The 15,834-nt window shown below is 36.1% G+C and overlaps 1 protein-coding gene across 2 annotated transcripts in view; it reads right to left on the bottom strand.

The window, feature by feature from the left end:
* Positions 1-11,486: 11,486 nt before the first annotated feature.
* LOC125025919 (ras-related protein Rab6) overlaps positions 11,487-15,834 on the bottom strand; it is a gene marked incomplete in the record, with an annotated part of 29,366 nt that continues 25,018 nt past the window's right edge. The window contains 1 exon segment of one of the 2 annotated variants that reach the window (XM_047614268.1): positions 11,487-11,776. In XM_047614268.1, coding sequence (XP_047470224.1) covers positions 11,703-11,776 — 74 coding nt within the window. 2 annotated transcript variants of the gene reach the window in all.

Below are 15,834 nucleotides of genomic sequence, written 5' to 3'. Positions count from 1 at the left end.
TTAAATGACAGTTTAGAATTCTTTTTTCGAACATTTAACAACAACGAGAAAAAATATCATACAGTTTAGTTGATGAGTTTCGATGTGCTATCTCTTCCATTGTCTACATTGGAGGATTACCAGTAGGACAACATCCTCTTGTTTGACACTTTATGAAGGCGGTCTATAACCTCAATCCACCCCTCCCAAGATATTTTGATGCTTGGGACCCAGAAATGTTATTGATTTGTCTCAGAAAAAATAAATGTGAGGATATGGGAATGCTGGAAAAGAAGCTGTAAGTTTTAATGATACTGTACTTGGGTCGAGGCCAAACTATCCATCTATTTGATTTAGATCATGCAATAAAAAAGTGATTCTCCAAAATATGGAACTTCCAAAAAAATAAAAAATAAAAAATAAAAAAATCAAGAATATGTAATCATATTTCATTTAAGAAACACAAGGAGAAGAATATGTGTGTTTTGTAAATTTAAAACTTGTAGGCTACCTTGAAAAAAACTAAGATTGTAAGGGAAAAAAAAAAAAAAATCCTTTGAGACACACATTGCTATCAGCAGATCAACTTTATCTAGAGGGCCTCTGGGTATCCTGAAGAAATCAGGAATTAATGTTGGTAAATACAAAGCAGCTTCCACGAGACATGCCTCAACAATCATGCCCAACGTAGGATGTCAGATAACTTAGTCATGAAACTTGCTGGTTGTTCGTGTCTACTTTTGCGACTTATTATAAGAAACCGGTCACTGGACAATGTTATCTAAGTTATCAATGTTATCTATTGAACTGGTTCTGAATCTGGCATCTTCCTGGGGGAATATTCGCGAACAGTACACTTAGGTTTAGGACAGAAAATATGGAAGGAAAGGGAACAGTTGGAAAATTTTACTCACCGAGTGTGGTGTAAATATTTGAATTGTTTCACTTAGTTCCACATTATGTCCCATATTACAGTGTCCCCTCCGCCCAGATTATATACTTGAAAAGTATTTTGTAATTCGAAGTCATTTACTCGTCCCATAAAATGTAAAGTTTGTACATTTATACTTATTTATTTAATCATTTATTTCTGCCGCGTCATCTAAAGTATTCAAAATATAGTGATAGGGTGGGGCTTGGAGGCAAAGCCCCAAGGTAAGGAAATTTTTTTTTTTTTTTTTTTTTTTGGTTCATAAGACGATGTTTGTGGATTTCTAAAACGGTTCATGATCAAAAGAAAAAAAATGTGCCGGGCAAAGGCCACATATTATGATAAAGTATTGTGGTGAGAAGGGTCAAAAGGAGTCAACGATTAGAATAAAAGGAGAGGAGGAAAGGAAAGGAAGAGAAGAAAAGACCCTGCAAAATTAGTTGAGGCGAGGGCTGAGGACCAAGGCATGGGCCCCAGTCTCCGTCATCTAAGGCCCCCACGACTAACAACGAGCAAGGGATTGGGGGTTGTGTATTTATATATTATCAGGAAATAAACTTTATTTATTCCCTTTATTTACCTTTTCCATTCTTGCCTTTTCTTTTATTTTATTAACCTTTCCAGTTATCTGGATTGAGGGATTTATTATTCCCCAGCAATCTACGGCAAATTGTGATAAGGCCGAACAGGGCAGACGACAGTAGTATAATGGTTAATGGTTAAAGGCAAAATAAATGTGCTAGACATCTAAGGTCATATAGCACTATAGTTAATGTTAGTGAAGGGTGTTTGGGTTAGTGATTAGTTGTTAAAGCTGGGTTAAGGGATTGGTGAGTGAATGGGTTAGGGTTGGGTGAGGTAATGTACAGGATTAGATCAAGTGAAGGATATATGTGCGTTTGAGGAAGGAAAACAGGTTGTCAAAGCAGAAAGTGTGAGATTCTGTAAGGATGTCTGATAAGTTGGGATGTCTATGTAGGGAGGATAGGTGGGAGGAAGTAGAGGTACGGGCTGCTTCTAAACGTGGGCATGACAATAGAATATGTGGGACTGAAAGAGGAACATTACATAAGGGACATAGGGGTGGATCGGATTGTGACATAAGATAAGAGTGTGTTAGACGGGTGTGGCCAATGCGTATGCGGGCGAGGGCCGTCTCCCAATGTCTGTTCCGATGGAATGGAGCTGACCAGGAGGAGATTGACAATTTTACAGTATGTAATTTATTAGTGTGGAGACTTGGCCAAAAAAATTGCCATCGATTATACAAGAAGGTCTTAAAGTGTGGGTAATAATCCGTGGCTGGGATATGTGAGAAACGTGGTTGGTTTGATGTGGGCATAGCAGCGTAGCGTGCTAGAGTATCTGCCTGTTCATTGCCGGGGATTCCAACATGGCTGGGTACCCAGTAAAATTTGATTGTTTTATGACGTGTGGACAGGTAGAACAACCAGTTCTGGATCTTACAAACAAGGGGGTTGGTCGTGTGTATTGACTTATTAATGAGTTAATGGGTTAATGAGTTACGGGAGTCAGTAAAAATTGTATAAGAGGAAGAGGGTAGTGAGTATGTGTTTTAAGGCAAATAGGAGTGCATACAGTTCTGTAGTAAGGACACTGGATTCAGGAGGGAGGAGGTATTTGAAAGTACGAGTTGGGAAGATTACTGCAAAACCAGAACCGGAGGTGGTTTTGGAGCCGTCAGTGTAGTGGAATACTGGAGGAATGAGTGGAGGCATGGTCATGGAAAAGGGTGAGAAGGACAGTAGGAGGAATATTTGATTTTGGTGGGTCAGGGTAGACAGAGGAGCAAATATGGGGGCAAGGTATAAGCCATGGAGGGACTGAATGGACAGAGAACGGGAGGGGTCGGAGATGGGGAAAAGGGGAATGGGAGAGGAGGTTATCCATGCGAGTGGAGAAAGGAGTAGGTAAACGTGGAGAAGAAGCAAAGGTAGGAAGTAGGGATCGTGGGATAGTTAGTTTAGTGAAGGTTAATGGTTAATGGTTAAAAGCAAAATAAATGTGCTAGACATCTAAGGTCATGTAGCACTATAGTAAATAGTTGAGTTAGGTGGTTGAGTTAGTGATTAGTTGTCAAAGTTGGGCAAAGGAATTGACGAGTAAATGGGTTAAGGTTGGGTAAGGTAATGTATAGGGGTTAGATCAAGTGAAGGATGTATATGCATTTGAGGAATGAAAACAGGTTGTCAAAGCAGAAAGTGTGAGAAGTTCTGGGAGGGATCACGAAAATCGGTCCCATTTGGCTGGGCTAAATAGATTATTTAAGAATTTTGTAGAGATGGGGGTAGTAGAAGGACGGGGGCATGTGGAAGAGGGAGTAGTGTTGAGGGAGGTAGTGTTATGGGGAGGTGGACAACAAGGTTGTAAGGTAGTAATAAGGGAGGATGGGGTAGTTGATGAAGAAGGTTGTGGGGCTTAATGGTTAATGGTTAATGGTTAAAAGCAATAAATGTGCTAGACATCTAAGGTCATGTAGCACTATAGTAAATGGTAGTGAAGAGTGGTTGAGTTAGTGATTAGTTGTCAAAGTTTGGCAAAGGAATTGAGTAAATGGGTTAAGGTTGGGTAAGGTAATGTATAGGGGTTAGATCAAGTGAAGGATGTATATGCATTTGAGGAATGAAAACAGGTTGTCAAAGCAGAAAGTGGGAGAAGCTGTGGGAGGGATCACGAAAAATCGGTCCCATTTGGCTGGGCTAAATAGAGTATTTAAGAATTTTGTAGAGATGGGGCTAGTAGAAGGACGGGGGCGTGTGGAAGAGGGAGTAGTGTTGAGGAAGGTAGTGTTATGGGGAGGTGGACAATAAGGTTGTAAGGTAGTAATAAGGGAGGATGGGGTAGTTGATGAAGAAGGTTGTGGGGGTATAGTTGTTGAAGTTGAGCATGTTGGGAGAGTAGAAATATCTCCTGGGGTGTTGATTAGGGTGGATACTGTACCAGTAGGCATTGAGGAGGGGGTATTAGTTGTAGTGTTCAGAGCCGTGGTCAAAGGAGAGCCTGGGGTCAGGGAATCGGGCGAGTTTGAATTGGTGGAGCTATTTGATGAAGAGGCAAGCCTCATTGCCTCTAATAATGGTATGGTATGGTGTATGGTTATTGGTAATGGTTAATGGTTAAAAGCAAAATAAATGTGCTATCTAAAAATGGTATAAAATCTTCATTGTTGGCCATGGTAAGTTTGGAGTATGTTGGGGAGAGAAACGGACCACCCTCAGGGTCCCTTGAGGGGTAAGGGCTAGACAACTAAAGCAGGGGAATACCATGCCCATGGCTCCCTCAGGCCGTTCAGGACTGGCACAAAGTCAGCCTTTCATCCTTTCAGCACGGCTCTTACACCTTAGGAAGTGGATAGTAGAAGGGGTTGGTGAAGGGACAGAAACGAAAAAGTAGGAGGGGGAAAAAAAAAGACCATGCAAAATTTGTTGAGTCGAGGGCTGAGTCCCAAGGTTGGGGAGGAGGAAACTGATGATATTGCAGATTGAAGAAATTGGTAGAGATTTGCTATGGATGTGCCAGAGGCATAGATGGTTAAATCATCAACATATAGTGATGACCGGGCTCCTGGTGGTAGAACTGAGGCAATGTCATTTACAGCAAGAAGGAATAAGGTGGTACTAAGCACACTGCCTTGTGGGACACCTTCAATTTGAGGAAAGAAAGATGATGTGGCAGAGGCAATTTTGACCTGGAAAGTGCGTTGGGAGAGGAAAGACTTTATGAAGACACCCATGTTTCCACGTATGCCTAGAGAGGAAAATTGTTGGAGAATATGGTACCTCCATGTCGTATCATATGCTTTTTCTAGGTCAAAAAACATAGCTAGTACGGATTCATGGCGTGCAAATGCGGATGTAATATATGTCTCAAAATGAGCAAGGGGGTCAGCTGTGCTTCGGGCACGGCGAAAACCAAACTGGGAAGGAGAGATAAGATTGTGGGATTCAAGATACCATATTAAGCGGAAGTTAACCATTCGCTCTAGTAGTTTGCAACGACAGTAGTATAGATCAAGTGAACGAAGTGAAACAATTTAAATATTTATACCACACAAGGTGAATAAAATTTTCCAATTATATTATTACTATTATAGTATCATCATTCTTACAGCCTTTCTTTTTACTTTTATCAAAATCATTATCATTGCCATTCCTACTTGGTCCTTGTACTTTTAAAAGGTTTTGCGTCTTTCACACATTTACCTTTGGTTTATTAGTTTTATGTTACGCAAGATGTGTTTTAGTACTGATCTTGAGTGTCATGGATATCTGATTTGACACAGCATTCCACTGCGTATAAATCGTTAACTATAGTTCTTATACATGAAAAATGGACATTTCTATCTATACATATATTTGGGCCCCCCCCCCCCCTTGTGAGAAGGATAACCTAGATAAGACTCCTATATCTCGCTCGTTCAACGGTTTGCGTATTACCCCACCTTTCAACATTTTAAATAACCCATGAATAAGTTGCATAGGTTGCCGGACATAATGCCTTGAATCGTGTCACCTCTCAACTTTTCCCCATGTAATTCTACCAACTGTCTTTTTTGAATGTCAAAAGATGCCAGGTCCCTCCCCAACCCTTCCACCCATCTCGCCTTCGGTTCAATTTACAATCCATTCCCTCCAGAAGTTCATCCCTCTAAACACACTGTTCTGCTCTAATAGACAACTATTACCACTAGTCTTCGTCTAAGCATCGTATTTATCACCTATGCTCATCTCCTTAATTTGTTTATAGTCTATGGATAATTTATATATTCTACATTTAGCCGTTTTCTTTTATCTGTAGCTGTTTCTGAGACACACCCGTACTGTCGTTAGAAAGTTCATTTTGGTATCCATGTTCAAGTAGATGTGGGGGACATGCCCCTACAGAAACATGCATTCTAAGCAGCAGAATGATGAAGTATGGTAGCCGGTTCCTTTCTATCCCTACATTGATCCCAGCTTGCGGCTGCCAGTACTGTTTCTGGTAGGGATTGACAAGGCACGAACCGAGGACTTGCACTAAGTAATATGTAGTAAGTAATGTCACCTCTTGAGGCCTGTCCACATAGGCGGGCAACTAAAAAGATAACGCCACAAGCGATAAAACGAGGAAACTACTTTTTAACCGATTAGTTCGTCCGCCCGTGATGTCATTTCTATTCATGGTCGGCGACAATGGCCGCCTGTGGGACAGGCCTTGTGTAGTGCAGACCCTGGAACAACTTGTGTATGGATAGTTTAACATGAATCCTTTTGTTTATATATATATATATATATATATATATATATATATATATATATATATATATATATATATATAAATACACACGCCACTCCGTTCCCAATGCAAATCCCCGCATTTTGGTCCTGGTACTGTCAACGTTCGTTACGCATTTCATTAACTAATCATACTTAAGGATAAAGAAAGTCAAAGCAACATAATCTCACAATTTATTCTGCAATGTCACAAACAGGGTGTTGCAAAAGGAAAGTAACTTTAACTGTAATATCGACGGGGATGGGGGAAGAGCAACATTTGCGATGTGCTAAATATTTCTTTTCTGGAAAAAAAAAAAAAAAGCTTTTGATATTTACATTTCTAGTTCCTCGTTACTTTGTATAATTAATACTCGTTCTAGTCTGATATGAAACTAAATTGTATCAACATGAGCTTTGGTTATATCCTATGTATTTTTGATTAAAAAAGTTATCAGGTGTAAAGATTTCCTTGAAGATTCCCAAGTATTACATTTCCTTTTTACAATTACAAGTTACTTCCTTCATAGTTTTCGTTACTTCATATCTATATGTCATGCTCTAAATTCCCCACAGTTTAGGCAAAACTGATTAACAAAAATTCTTCACACTAAACTCAACCTCACACTATTTGTTTATTTTCCCGTTTTATATAACGCATACTTTAGGGGTGTTCAATTAGTACTGTGCTTCCAAAACGGCTGATTTCCGCATATCTATGATCACTGATTGTCAAATATCATTACCATACATATCGTCTAATATATATCAGTAACTGTATGATGGCAAACTGAAGAAATTAAAATGAATTTTAAAAATCTGGCATCTTGTTTCCTTTTCCTCTAGTATTAAGTTGCAAGGCCATTGACTTAGCACTGAGCAAATCAGGCAACTGGATGTATTTACATCCTGATAGAACTTAATCATATATATGCAGTTCTTCAGTAAATGCTGAAATGAATTGTACTTAAGTAATAGCTTTTCAATTTTTTTTAACATTATCTTCATAATCACAAATATCCAGTTATGCTGCCATTTTCCAAGATAAATAGGTGTCTACTTATCTCTACATGTGTATGTACACATACTATCACACTCATTCATTTCTTCTAAAAATAACAATATAAAACACTTTGACGGCAGTGCAAAATATGCCCTATAATTTATAATGTGCAGATTCTTTCATGGAATGTCAACTTAAAACCGAAAGTTGAAAGAAAAAAAATATACAGAACAAAAAAGGCAAAGGCATAGTAATCTCAATATGCAGGCAAGTGCAAGGGTTTACATTACCATAGGTAAATAATGTTAAGCTAATTGATAGAACTATTTTTTCCCCTATAAATCTACCAATACATTGGTGAAAATATTCATGAACATTATAAATGAAAACCCAAACTAATCAACAATATTTCGCAAAAACTTTTGAATTTTAACCAGCTTTTCAACTTTTTTCGAAAAATTACTGTTGGTCTATTTTATCCAATGTCCAAGTATTCATTTCAAAGAACAGGCTTCCTTCAAATTAAGAACTTCCCAGTGCTATTCCAAACACATTAATTTGTAAAATGGAGATGTAAATTCTTGAAATCTCCATGGGAAAATAATTTTGATGTGAACTTATTCCTAAAATATTGCATATATAATTTACTATGAACAGTGAAAGCAAACGAAAGTGTGCTATGGTGTGATAGAAGCTGATATACCTTCTGTTAACATCTTTTTAATTAGTTGTCATGATCCAATCTGAATCAAATCAATGATATTGCAGACTATTAGGCTATCTTGAGAAAGAAATCTCTGGGGCATTACCTTCGTTTGGAAAAAAATACATCTTGTCTTATATAGTCAAGAACAAGCATTATGGTTTCCTTTGCATACAGTCTAAAGCCTTCAGCAAACTGAAATGCACTGTAACACTGTCCAGTGAAGCTATGATTCACTCAGCACTTTTGATGATATATAGTTTGGAGGTGATGCTGGGTTCATTGACTATAACTTTCTTATTGATGGCATGTAAAGCTGCACAATTTGAATCTCCTTTTCATTTTCCATGTATTTCATTTTTATTCTCTATTTTCATTTCAAGAACCATGTGCAAGGAACAAAATTTATGGGCATTGTGTCATAAAAGAAAGAAACCTCTCTCTTGAAAAACATCTTTACTTATATTCAGAACTACACACCTGGCAATAAGCAGAGTACCAACAGCTGAGAGATGATATAACAGCTCAGTTTTGATGGAGATAGGTACATAAAATGCAAGTGAGTATCCCATAAGTCCATAATCCCAAATCAACTGTAAAAATTTTCCAAAACCCTAACAGGTTTGTATTGCCTACCTTGTTACAGGTACATCTATTTGAAAGCACTTATGCAGCTTCAGGGCTCTGACAATCCACAGAATCAAATGTACTTTGGAGAAAGGTTACCAGAAATGGGTAGCTAGCAACACATTACTAATACTATTGCAAATAAATAGAAGGTTGAACCGGTTAAAGCCACTTTTGAGAATATTTCGTCAAAAAGAGGATCCGTCAGAGAATTGATCATTAGTATATAGATATATATATATATTTTTTCTAACCCACCAATGGGCAAGATGTATGTGCTGAGTGCCTTTTAGCTTTTCTGCTTAAAGTGATTTCAATTCTTCCTGAGGAGTCCATTCTTGGTGAAATACCCTTATATAATCTATCTGGACCCTTAATTCAAGATACAACCTTTTATCTGCTTGGTTATCTACATATATCAAGATATATTAAATATTTTAATGTATACTTCCAAGAAGCGAGCAATGTTTATTAAGTAGTGGTCATGTCCTACTTTTAAAAGTAACCTAGTTAATATTCTAAGTAAGTTTTATGATCATGAATAAGCAGTATTCTTCACACAATGCAAGTGTATTGATTTTCTACAACATTTGGGAATGTATGTGCTAACACCTAGAAGCTCTGCTATTGAAAATGCTGAAGCCAAGTGCTTTCTACTCTATTTCCACAGTCCAATGTTTGAGGCGTGAGGGAGATGTTTGGTCATAACAGGAAGACAACAGCCAATCATAATGAATCATTCACTGTCCCTCAGTACCCCCAACAAAAGTTGTGGGAGCACATACACACAAACAAGGTAACACTCATCACTGCTAACAATTTACCAAGAGTTGTTCAAAAAAGCCACCTCAGCTCTGCGATGGTGACAGCAAACTGATAAAACTTTTTGCCGTGGAAGGTCAGCCCCTGAACCTCTCTGGCATACTGGTAAAAATTATGAGTGCTATCCAAAGCAATCACAGGTTGTCATGTTGCTGCTGGAACAATTGTCACAGTAAAACAATAATGAGAATTGAGCACTTCACAAGTGTTGTTATCATTAGTGAGTTTCTGATTTAAGTGTCCACACAACCAACAGCAACATCAATTTCTTATAAAACAATTACACTGTTTCTTGACACTACAGGTCTTTGTCCTCAAAGCCTGTCAATTAAACAACTCTGGAGGTAATAAAACATGGTTAGGTTATGCCTCTCTTACAGAATGTACAATTGAGCCAATTCCAAGATGAACAAATCCTAGGCACATAGATAGATATATGCAAGTTTTTGTACAGGAATGAAAGTTACTACTTAGTTATGGAATCTAGGAGAGTGCAATAGCCCATAAATAGAACATTAAAGCTTAATATATTACTGAAATCACAATTTTCTGTTAGTCATCTGGTGTGTTTCAGCCTTAGTCAAAATTTGCAAAATTGTAGAAATTTATGAAAACCTAAGAATAAAGTAAGTTTGTGGAATTTAAATAGACTTGCTTCCCTTAGAGGAGCAAGCGTCTGTCATGAGGCTCCTTCAAAACCCCAAATCCTTACAGTATATCAATTATGCTCCAGTTTCTCCCGTGCTGTGAAGGGGCTGCCTCTCACTTTTATCAATAAGAAAGATAAATGTTTAAACAAAAGATAATAACACTTATAATAATAACTGCAATAATATTGAGATGATAATAACTGCCAATAGTTAGTTTTTTATTGTAAAATAGGTAGAGTATGCATTCTTCTTCTTTTGAGAAAGTTTATTTTCAAATTAAGTGAATCAAAGTATAAATAAAAGTGAAAGAAAAAAGAAATAAAGTTATTTATAGAGTGTTGGTCAGTCAGGAGTCCAATGATTGCTCTTCTGTGTTTTCCTTTTTTTACATTTCTCCATAAAGAACCTGCCACGATGAACTGTCTTTGACAATTCACAGCTCTCAATGGTACTAAGAACAGCTCTTGGTACATGCAAGCAACAGGCTGGATTCCCGAAGATCCTGCTCTTGGTGTTCCTGTTGCAAGATTTTGGAGGCAGTCACTGCAGACACCAACCCTAACTATTAGCCACTTTTAACACATTTGTCATTACATGTCATGGCCCTTCTTCTGTTAGCATCAGTTGTGACCAAAGAGTGCTTCCTGGAGGGGTTAAATATACAAAGAACAAAGTAACAAGTTCACGTAATTTGACGTTCAAAATTGTAACTCAAGATAAACTATGCCAGCAAAAGAATTTTTTAAAATCAACAATTCAAATAAAGAAATTATTGGGAGGGGGGAGGGGGAATCTACACAGACCTACAAGTCAAAGAAGTGTATGAAAAAGAACAGTATATACATTAACATTTTTTTTAAACATATATTTCATACCAAAATGCAATGGACCAGAAAGAAATCTGTCATTTCTTTTACAATAACACATAGCACCCAATGTGAAGAAAAAATGCAACAAAGTATATAAGAGACACCTTAAAACAGAACCCTCTAAATATTAAAGGGTTATTTTAAGGCAGCTATTCAATATCAGTTGGGAAATTGAGTCTGAAGATGAGAGTAATAATGGAAAAAAAAAGAAAAAAAAAATAGCACCAAAAGTTAGGCAACAAATACCACATTGGATTAATGATGAAAAGGACAACAGCCTTGAAAGGAAAACTACTCAAATTACTGACTTGGTCTCGTGTAATCTACAAGGAAGAAGAAAATGTTATATATATATATATATACATACATTTTATATATATATATATATATATATATATATATATATATATATATATATATATATATATATATATATATATATATATATATATATATATATATATATATATATATGTATGTAATATATATAGATACATTTTATATATATATATATATATATATATATATATATATATATATATATATATATATATATATATTACATACATATATATATATATATATATATAAAATATATATATATATATATTACATACATATATATAAATAAATATGAATGAACATAATGCACTTAGCAAAATAAAAAAGATAATAATAATAATAATAATAATAATAATAATGATAATAATAATATCAATAATAAGAACTACAGCAAATGCATCAGAGAAACAACAATATCAACATGGGATGCTGTGGTAGTCTTGCTTGGGGGGAGGATAGAAGTGTGAGGACACGTGGAGAGACTAGAGCATGAAGGCCGCATCCTAGCATATACACCCACTGCCCTCCTGGTCCTGTTGCTGCTCCTGTGGGGGGGGCTGAGGGCGCAGGTCGACTGCTGGAACTCAGTTAAGGAGAACAGTGAACACAAAAGGTATAGCCTGTCCGATTACTCGGTTATTTGGTCACCAACCTCCCTTTTTTTTTTTTTTTTTTATGGCACAGAATCATTGTTTAAAAACTCTTGGAGGTCAAAAAATGGTACACTAGTCCCCTGCAACATCAGTACATTATTAGTATGCCAGTCTTGTTTCTAAGAGATATGGATCTAATGGGTTATCTATATAGAAGGAAAGTAGTACTGTAAAATCTACACTATCTGTCTTGCCATCTAAACGAAATCCTTTCATGATAAGACTAGCTACAGGAAATTATGAAGAGATGGATAATAATGATGAACCATTCGCACCTTCACAACAGTCATATTATTATTAGGGGATTAAAGTTGATTTAATTGTATCATATAAAAATCTGAAACAACAATTTTTTGCTCACCCTATTCTCTATATTCATAATCACACATTTATGTTTCATATAAAAAATATATAATTTTAAAAAACTTCATATCACAGTGGGAACATCCCATGTCATTCAAACAGAAAGATATATAGTGATCATAGTAAACTTCACCTTGAACAGAGCTCATTGAAGCAAATACAGAGAAGGTAAAAGGAATAATAAGAGCTCCTCCTGCTTTGAAAAGTAATTAGTTCTCATTTATACCTTTTATGGATTTTACCTTGAATGTTCTTTTTTCTATACTTGAAACCGAAGTTATATTTGTATATCTTAAAAAAAATGTATCCCCACCTCTCAAAGTAAAAAGTATTTTTTTCCTTAGCAATATAAATATGTAATACTAATCAATAATCAATAGTGGTATTATTATTAATAATTATAATAATAAAAATAATAAAACACTGTAGATAGTCACACTTGTCAGTGTAGTTTCCATCTTTCTATGAAAGCCTTTGGTATATGATATCACTAACTTTCATAGTTTAACTTGGTCTGTTACAAATATATTGAGTTAAACTGCATCCACCAGTTTCAGGAAAGAAAAACCAGGCAACTCATCCCAGACTTATAAATCTTCTCATGCACAATCTTTCTAGCTTACTCAAATTATCTGATACTTAATACTTAAGATTACAAATGTTTTGTAATTGTCAAACTTGCTTACATTTCTAATTGTTTTGTGAATTTTGCTGCCTTTAATACTATTTCACTGTATTTACTTAAAAGAGAACTGGCAAACTGTTGTACTCTTGAATTTGAGTTGAGTTTCTGGGTTTTCCTTCCTGAGACTGGACAAAGTACAGTAATCATTTTCATAATTCCTGTTAAAAAGTGAAGTTATTAACTGTATCAGTTTAGTCATATTAAACAGCAACAGTTAAATAAACATCTGGATGGTTAATGTCTAACCTAATATTGTGTGTACAAATCAACTACCAAAGAAAATACATTACCTGTGCATGTCATTTGAGACTTGCTGCTGCCAGGCGTCTGAGTTACTCCTTTGCAAGTGCTTTGTAGTGAATGTCCCCACAAGTTTGGGGAAGCCATGCATATTATACAGTGTAGCAATCAAACACATACCATGCACAAACTGACAATGAAACGCTACTGTTGGTTTGAGATTGTATTTGGTCTCCACAACATATAAAAATAATGATTAAAGCATCAATCAAAATCCCTTCAAAGAAACCCAACTTTTAGCAAGGCATCTGCTCTCAATAAAGAGAGAGCATTGCTGGACAGCAACTGGTAATGACTATGTATACAAAATGAAACTTTTCTATCCCTGCCATCACTCATGAGTGCATGGCAATCAAGACTGTATTAATACAAGCCACAAATAGACATTACCATAAATATGAGACACCATACATACATATATATTTATATATATATACACACACAGAATGAAGAGACTGGAGTTACCACTGAAGGTCCACTATGTAGAGAAATCTAAAACTAAACAGTATTAAGTATCACTTACTATCAAAGTACTAACAACCATTCTTGCCTTTACTTGGCAATCACTGGCCAAATCATCACCGGGTTCTATGGAAATTCCAATGGGATTTTCCTACAGAGTGCAGTAGCTAGCTATTCAAATCTATACAAAAACAGAGGGTATTACTTAAACAGAGATAGAAACAGCTGCAACAGAATTCCTATAATATGCAGTATGCAATATATATATATATATATATATATATATATATATATATATATATAAAATATAAACTGTTATTTAACTTTTCTTCCCTCACTAACAGTGCTATCTGCATTACTCTGAGGTACAAATGGGGTTGGGAGGGTTGGGGGAGGGGGGATTGTTAACCTCAAACATTACGTTAAAATACAAAGGAGTATGATAAGAACAAAGCTATCATTGTAAAATGCAACAGTGCCTGGCTAACACGCAATCCCTTGCTGCTGCTTGCTGGCTGGAACTCTAAAGATACAACCATGGCAAATCCCAACTTGCAACCCCATGGTGGTAGTGGCCCGGTGAAGCAGGCAGGTAGTATGGGCGGAAGTGCTGGGCGGTGAGGTGAGGTGGGTGGAGGTGGCAACGGTTAGAACCGATAGGGGTGTTTTTATTCCTTTTAATGCTCTTTTTATTGTTTTATTTTGCCTTTATCTTTCTTGTTTTGTTTTTTAATGTTTAGCAAGCGCATCCACCATCCGCTGTCCGCCCGATATCCGCAGCATTTTCGGAGTCTCGCAGCACAACTTCGGTCACTAGAGACATCATTAAGGAAAAATAGGCACAGGCAAAAACAAAATAACAAGAAAAAAAAAAAAAAAAAATCAAGTGGAGTTATAGTGGCAAACTGTTAATTGTAATGTGTTAAAAGTTTGAAAACGGTGGTGTTAAATGTCTTAAACTTTCAAGTGCATCTATAAATTAGGGTTAATAGCCAAAGTAATCTGGCATTTGGATTAAGGAGTGAAAATTGTTAGTGAGAAGCTGGTTTACACTAATGCAAAGCTCTGCAAGTCCCATCATGAAGAGTTTAGCCAACCAGCTCTTGGCACATGAGCCTAGCATTAGCGAATGCCAGTTCAACTCCACTTGCAACATACCAAGACAACTTTACATAGCAAACAAACTTGCAAATTATCACATTTCCATCTGGAAGCTACTAAGTTACATTAAGTAGACCATACCTGATTTCCAATTGTTTAATCTGATAATAATACTGGCAAATTTTTCTAGATATTTCAATGAGCTTACAATCAGAAATACAAGGACAAGGACATTTTATTTTACAGATTATAATAAGTATTCTACAGTGTAATGCATAATAAAATTATCAAGCATTCCATCCATGCTAAAGTGGTGCTACAAATTGCTTGGAAATAATGGTTACAAAATCAAACAAGATTTTTGATATCTTATAATAAATAAAATTTGTTGATAAAGATCATACTGATTCTAGAAAATGGAATAAACATCAACTCAAATATGCTTATACCGTATTTAAATTGTAGAATACAAACATTAAATAATCAGGTATGGTGCTCACAACAACATAACTCAGAAACAAGTCCATTACAAATAAAAAAACAAATAAAAAAAGAAAGAAAGAAGCAAGTTGACACCATCTACATTCCCACAGGAGCTTCTCTGAGGTGACAACCAACACAACTCGACATGCTGCCAAACACATCACTCAAAATACACGTGCTTTATTCATCTTTCAAAAATTAATTAATCCATTAATTAATTTTTCTTTGCAAGGCAGGACATCCACAACATACAGCAGTTTTCAGGATGATTCGTCTGAAGCAAGTGACTCACCTTGACTCGTTCCAGGAGACTCAAAAGACCTCGCGCTGCAACCCTATTGACTCGTTTTTGGAACAGTGTTATTGCAGTTACAGTTGCATTCCACTTTTCTTGGTACAATACAATCTCTGTTGCACATATAGACACTAAGTGCTGCTATGAAATAATATGGGTTTTCATCACTTTGAGAAGTTGGTCAATGATAAGGACTTCTGTATTAACTGAGAGGAGGAAAACGGTTTCAATGACAGAGGTAAGAAAACAACATCTCTCTCATACTATAATAATAATAATAATAAAAAAAAAAG

This window comes from Penaeus chinensis, chromosome 1 (assembly GCF_019202785.1).
Source record: "Penaeus chinensis breed Huanghai No. 1 chromosome 1, ASM1920278v2, whole genome shotgun sequence".
Taxonomy (NCBI): domain Eukaryota; kingdom Metazoa; phylum Arthropoda; class Malacostraca; order Decapoda; family Penaeidae; genus Penaeus; species Penaeus chinensis.
Note: the sequence above shows the minus strand (reverse complement) of the source record. Positions and strands in the feature narration are given on the sequence as shown.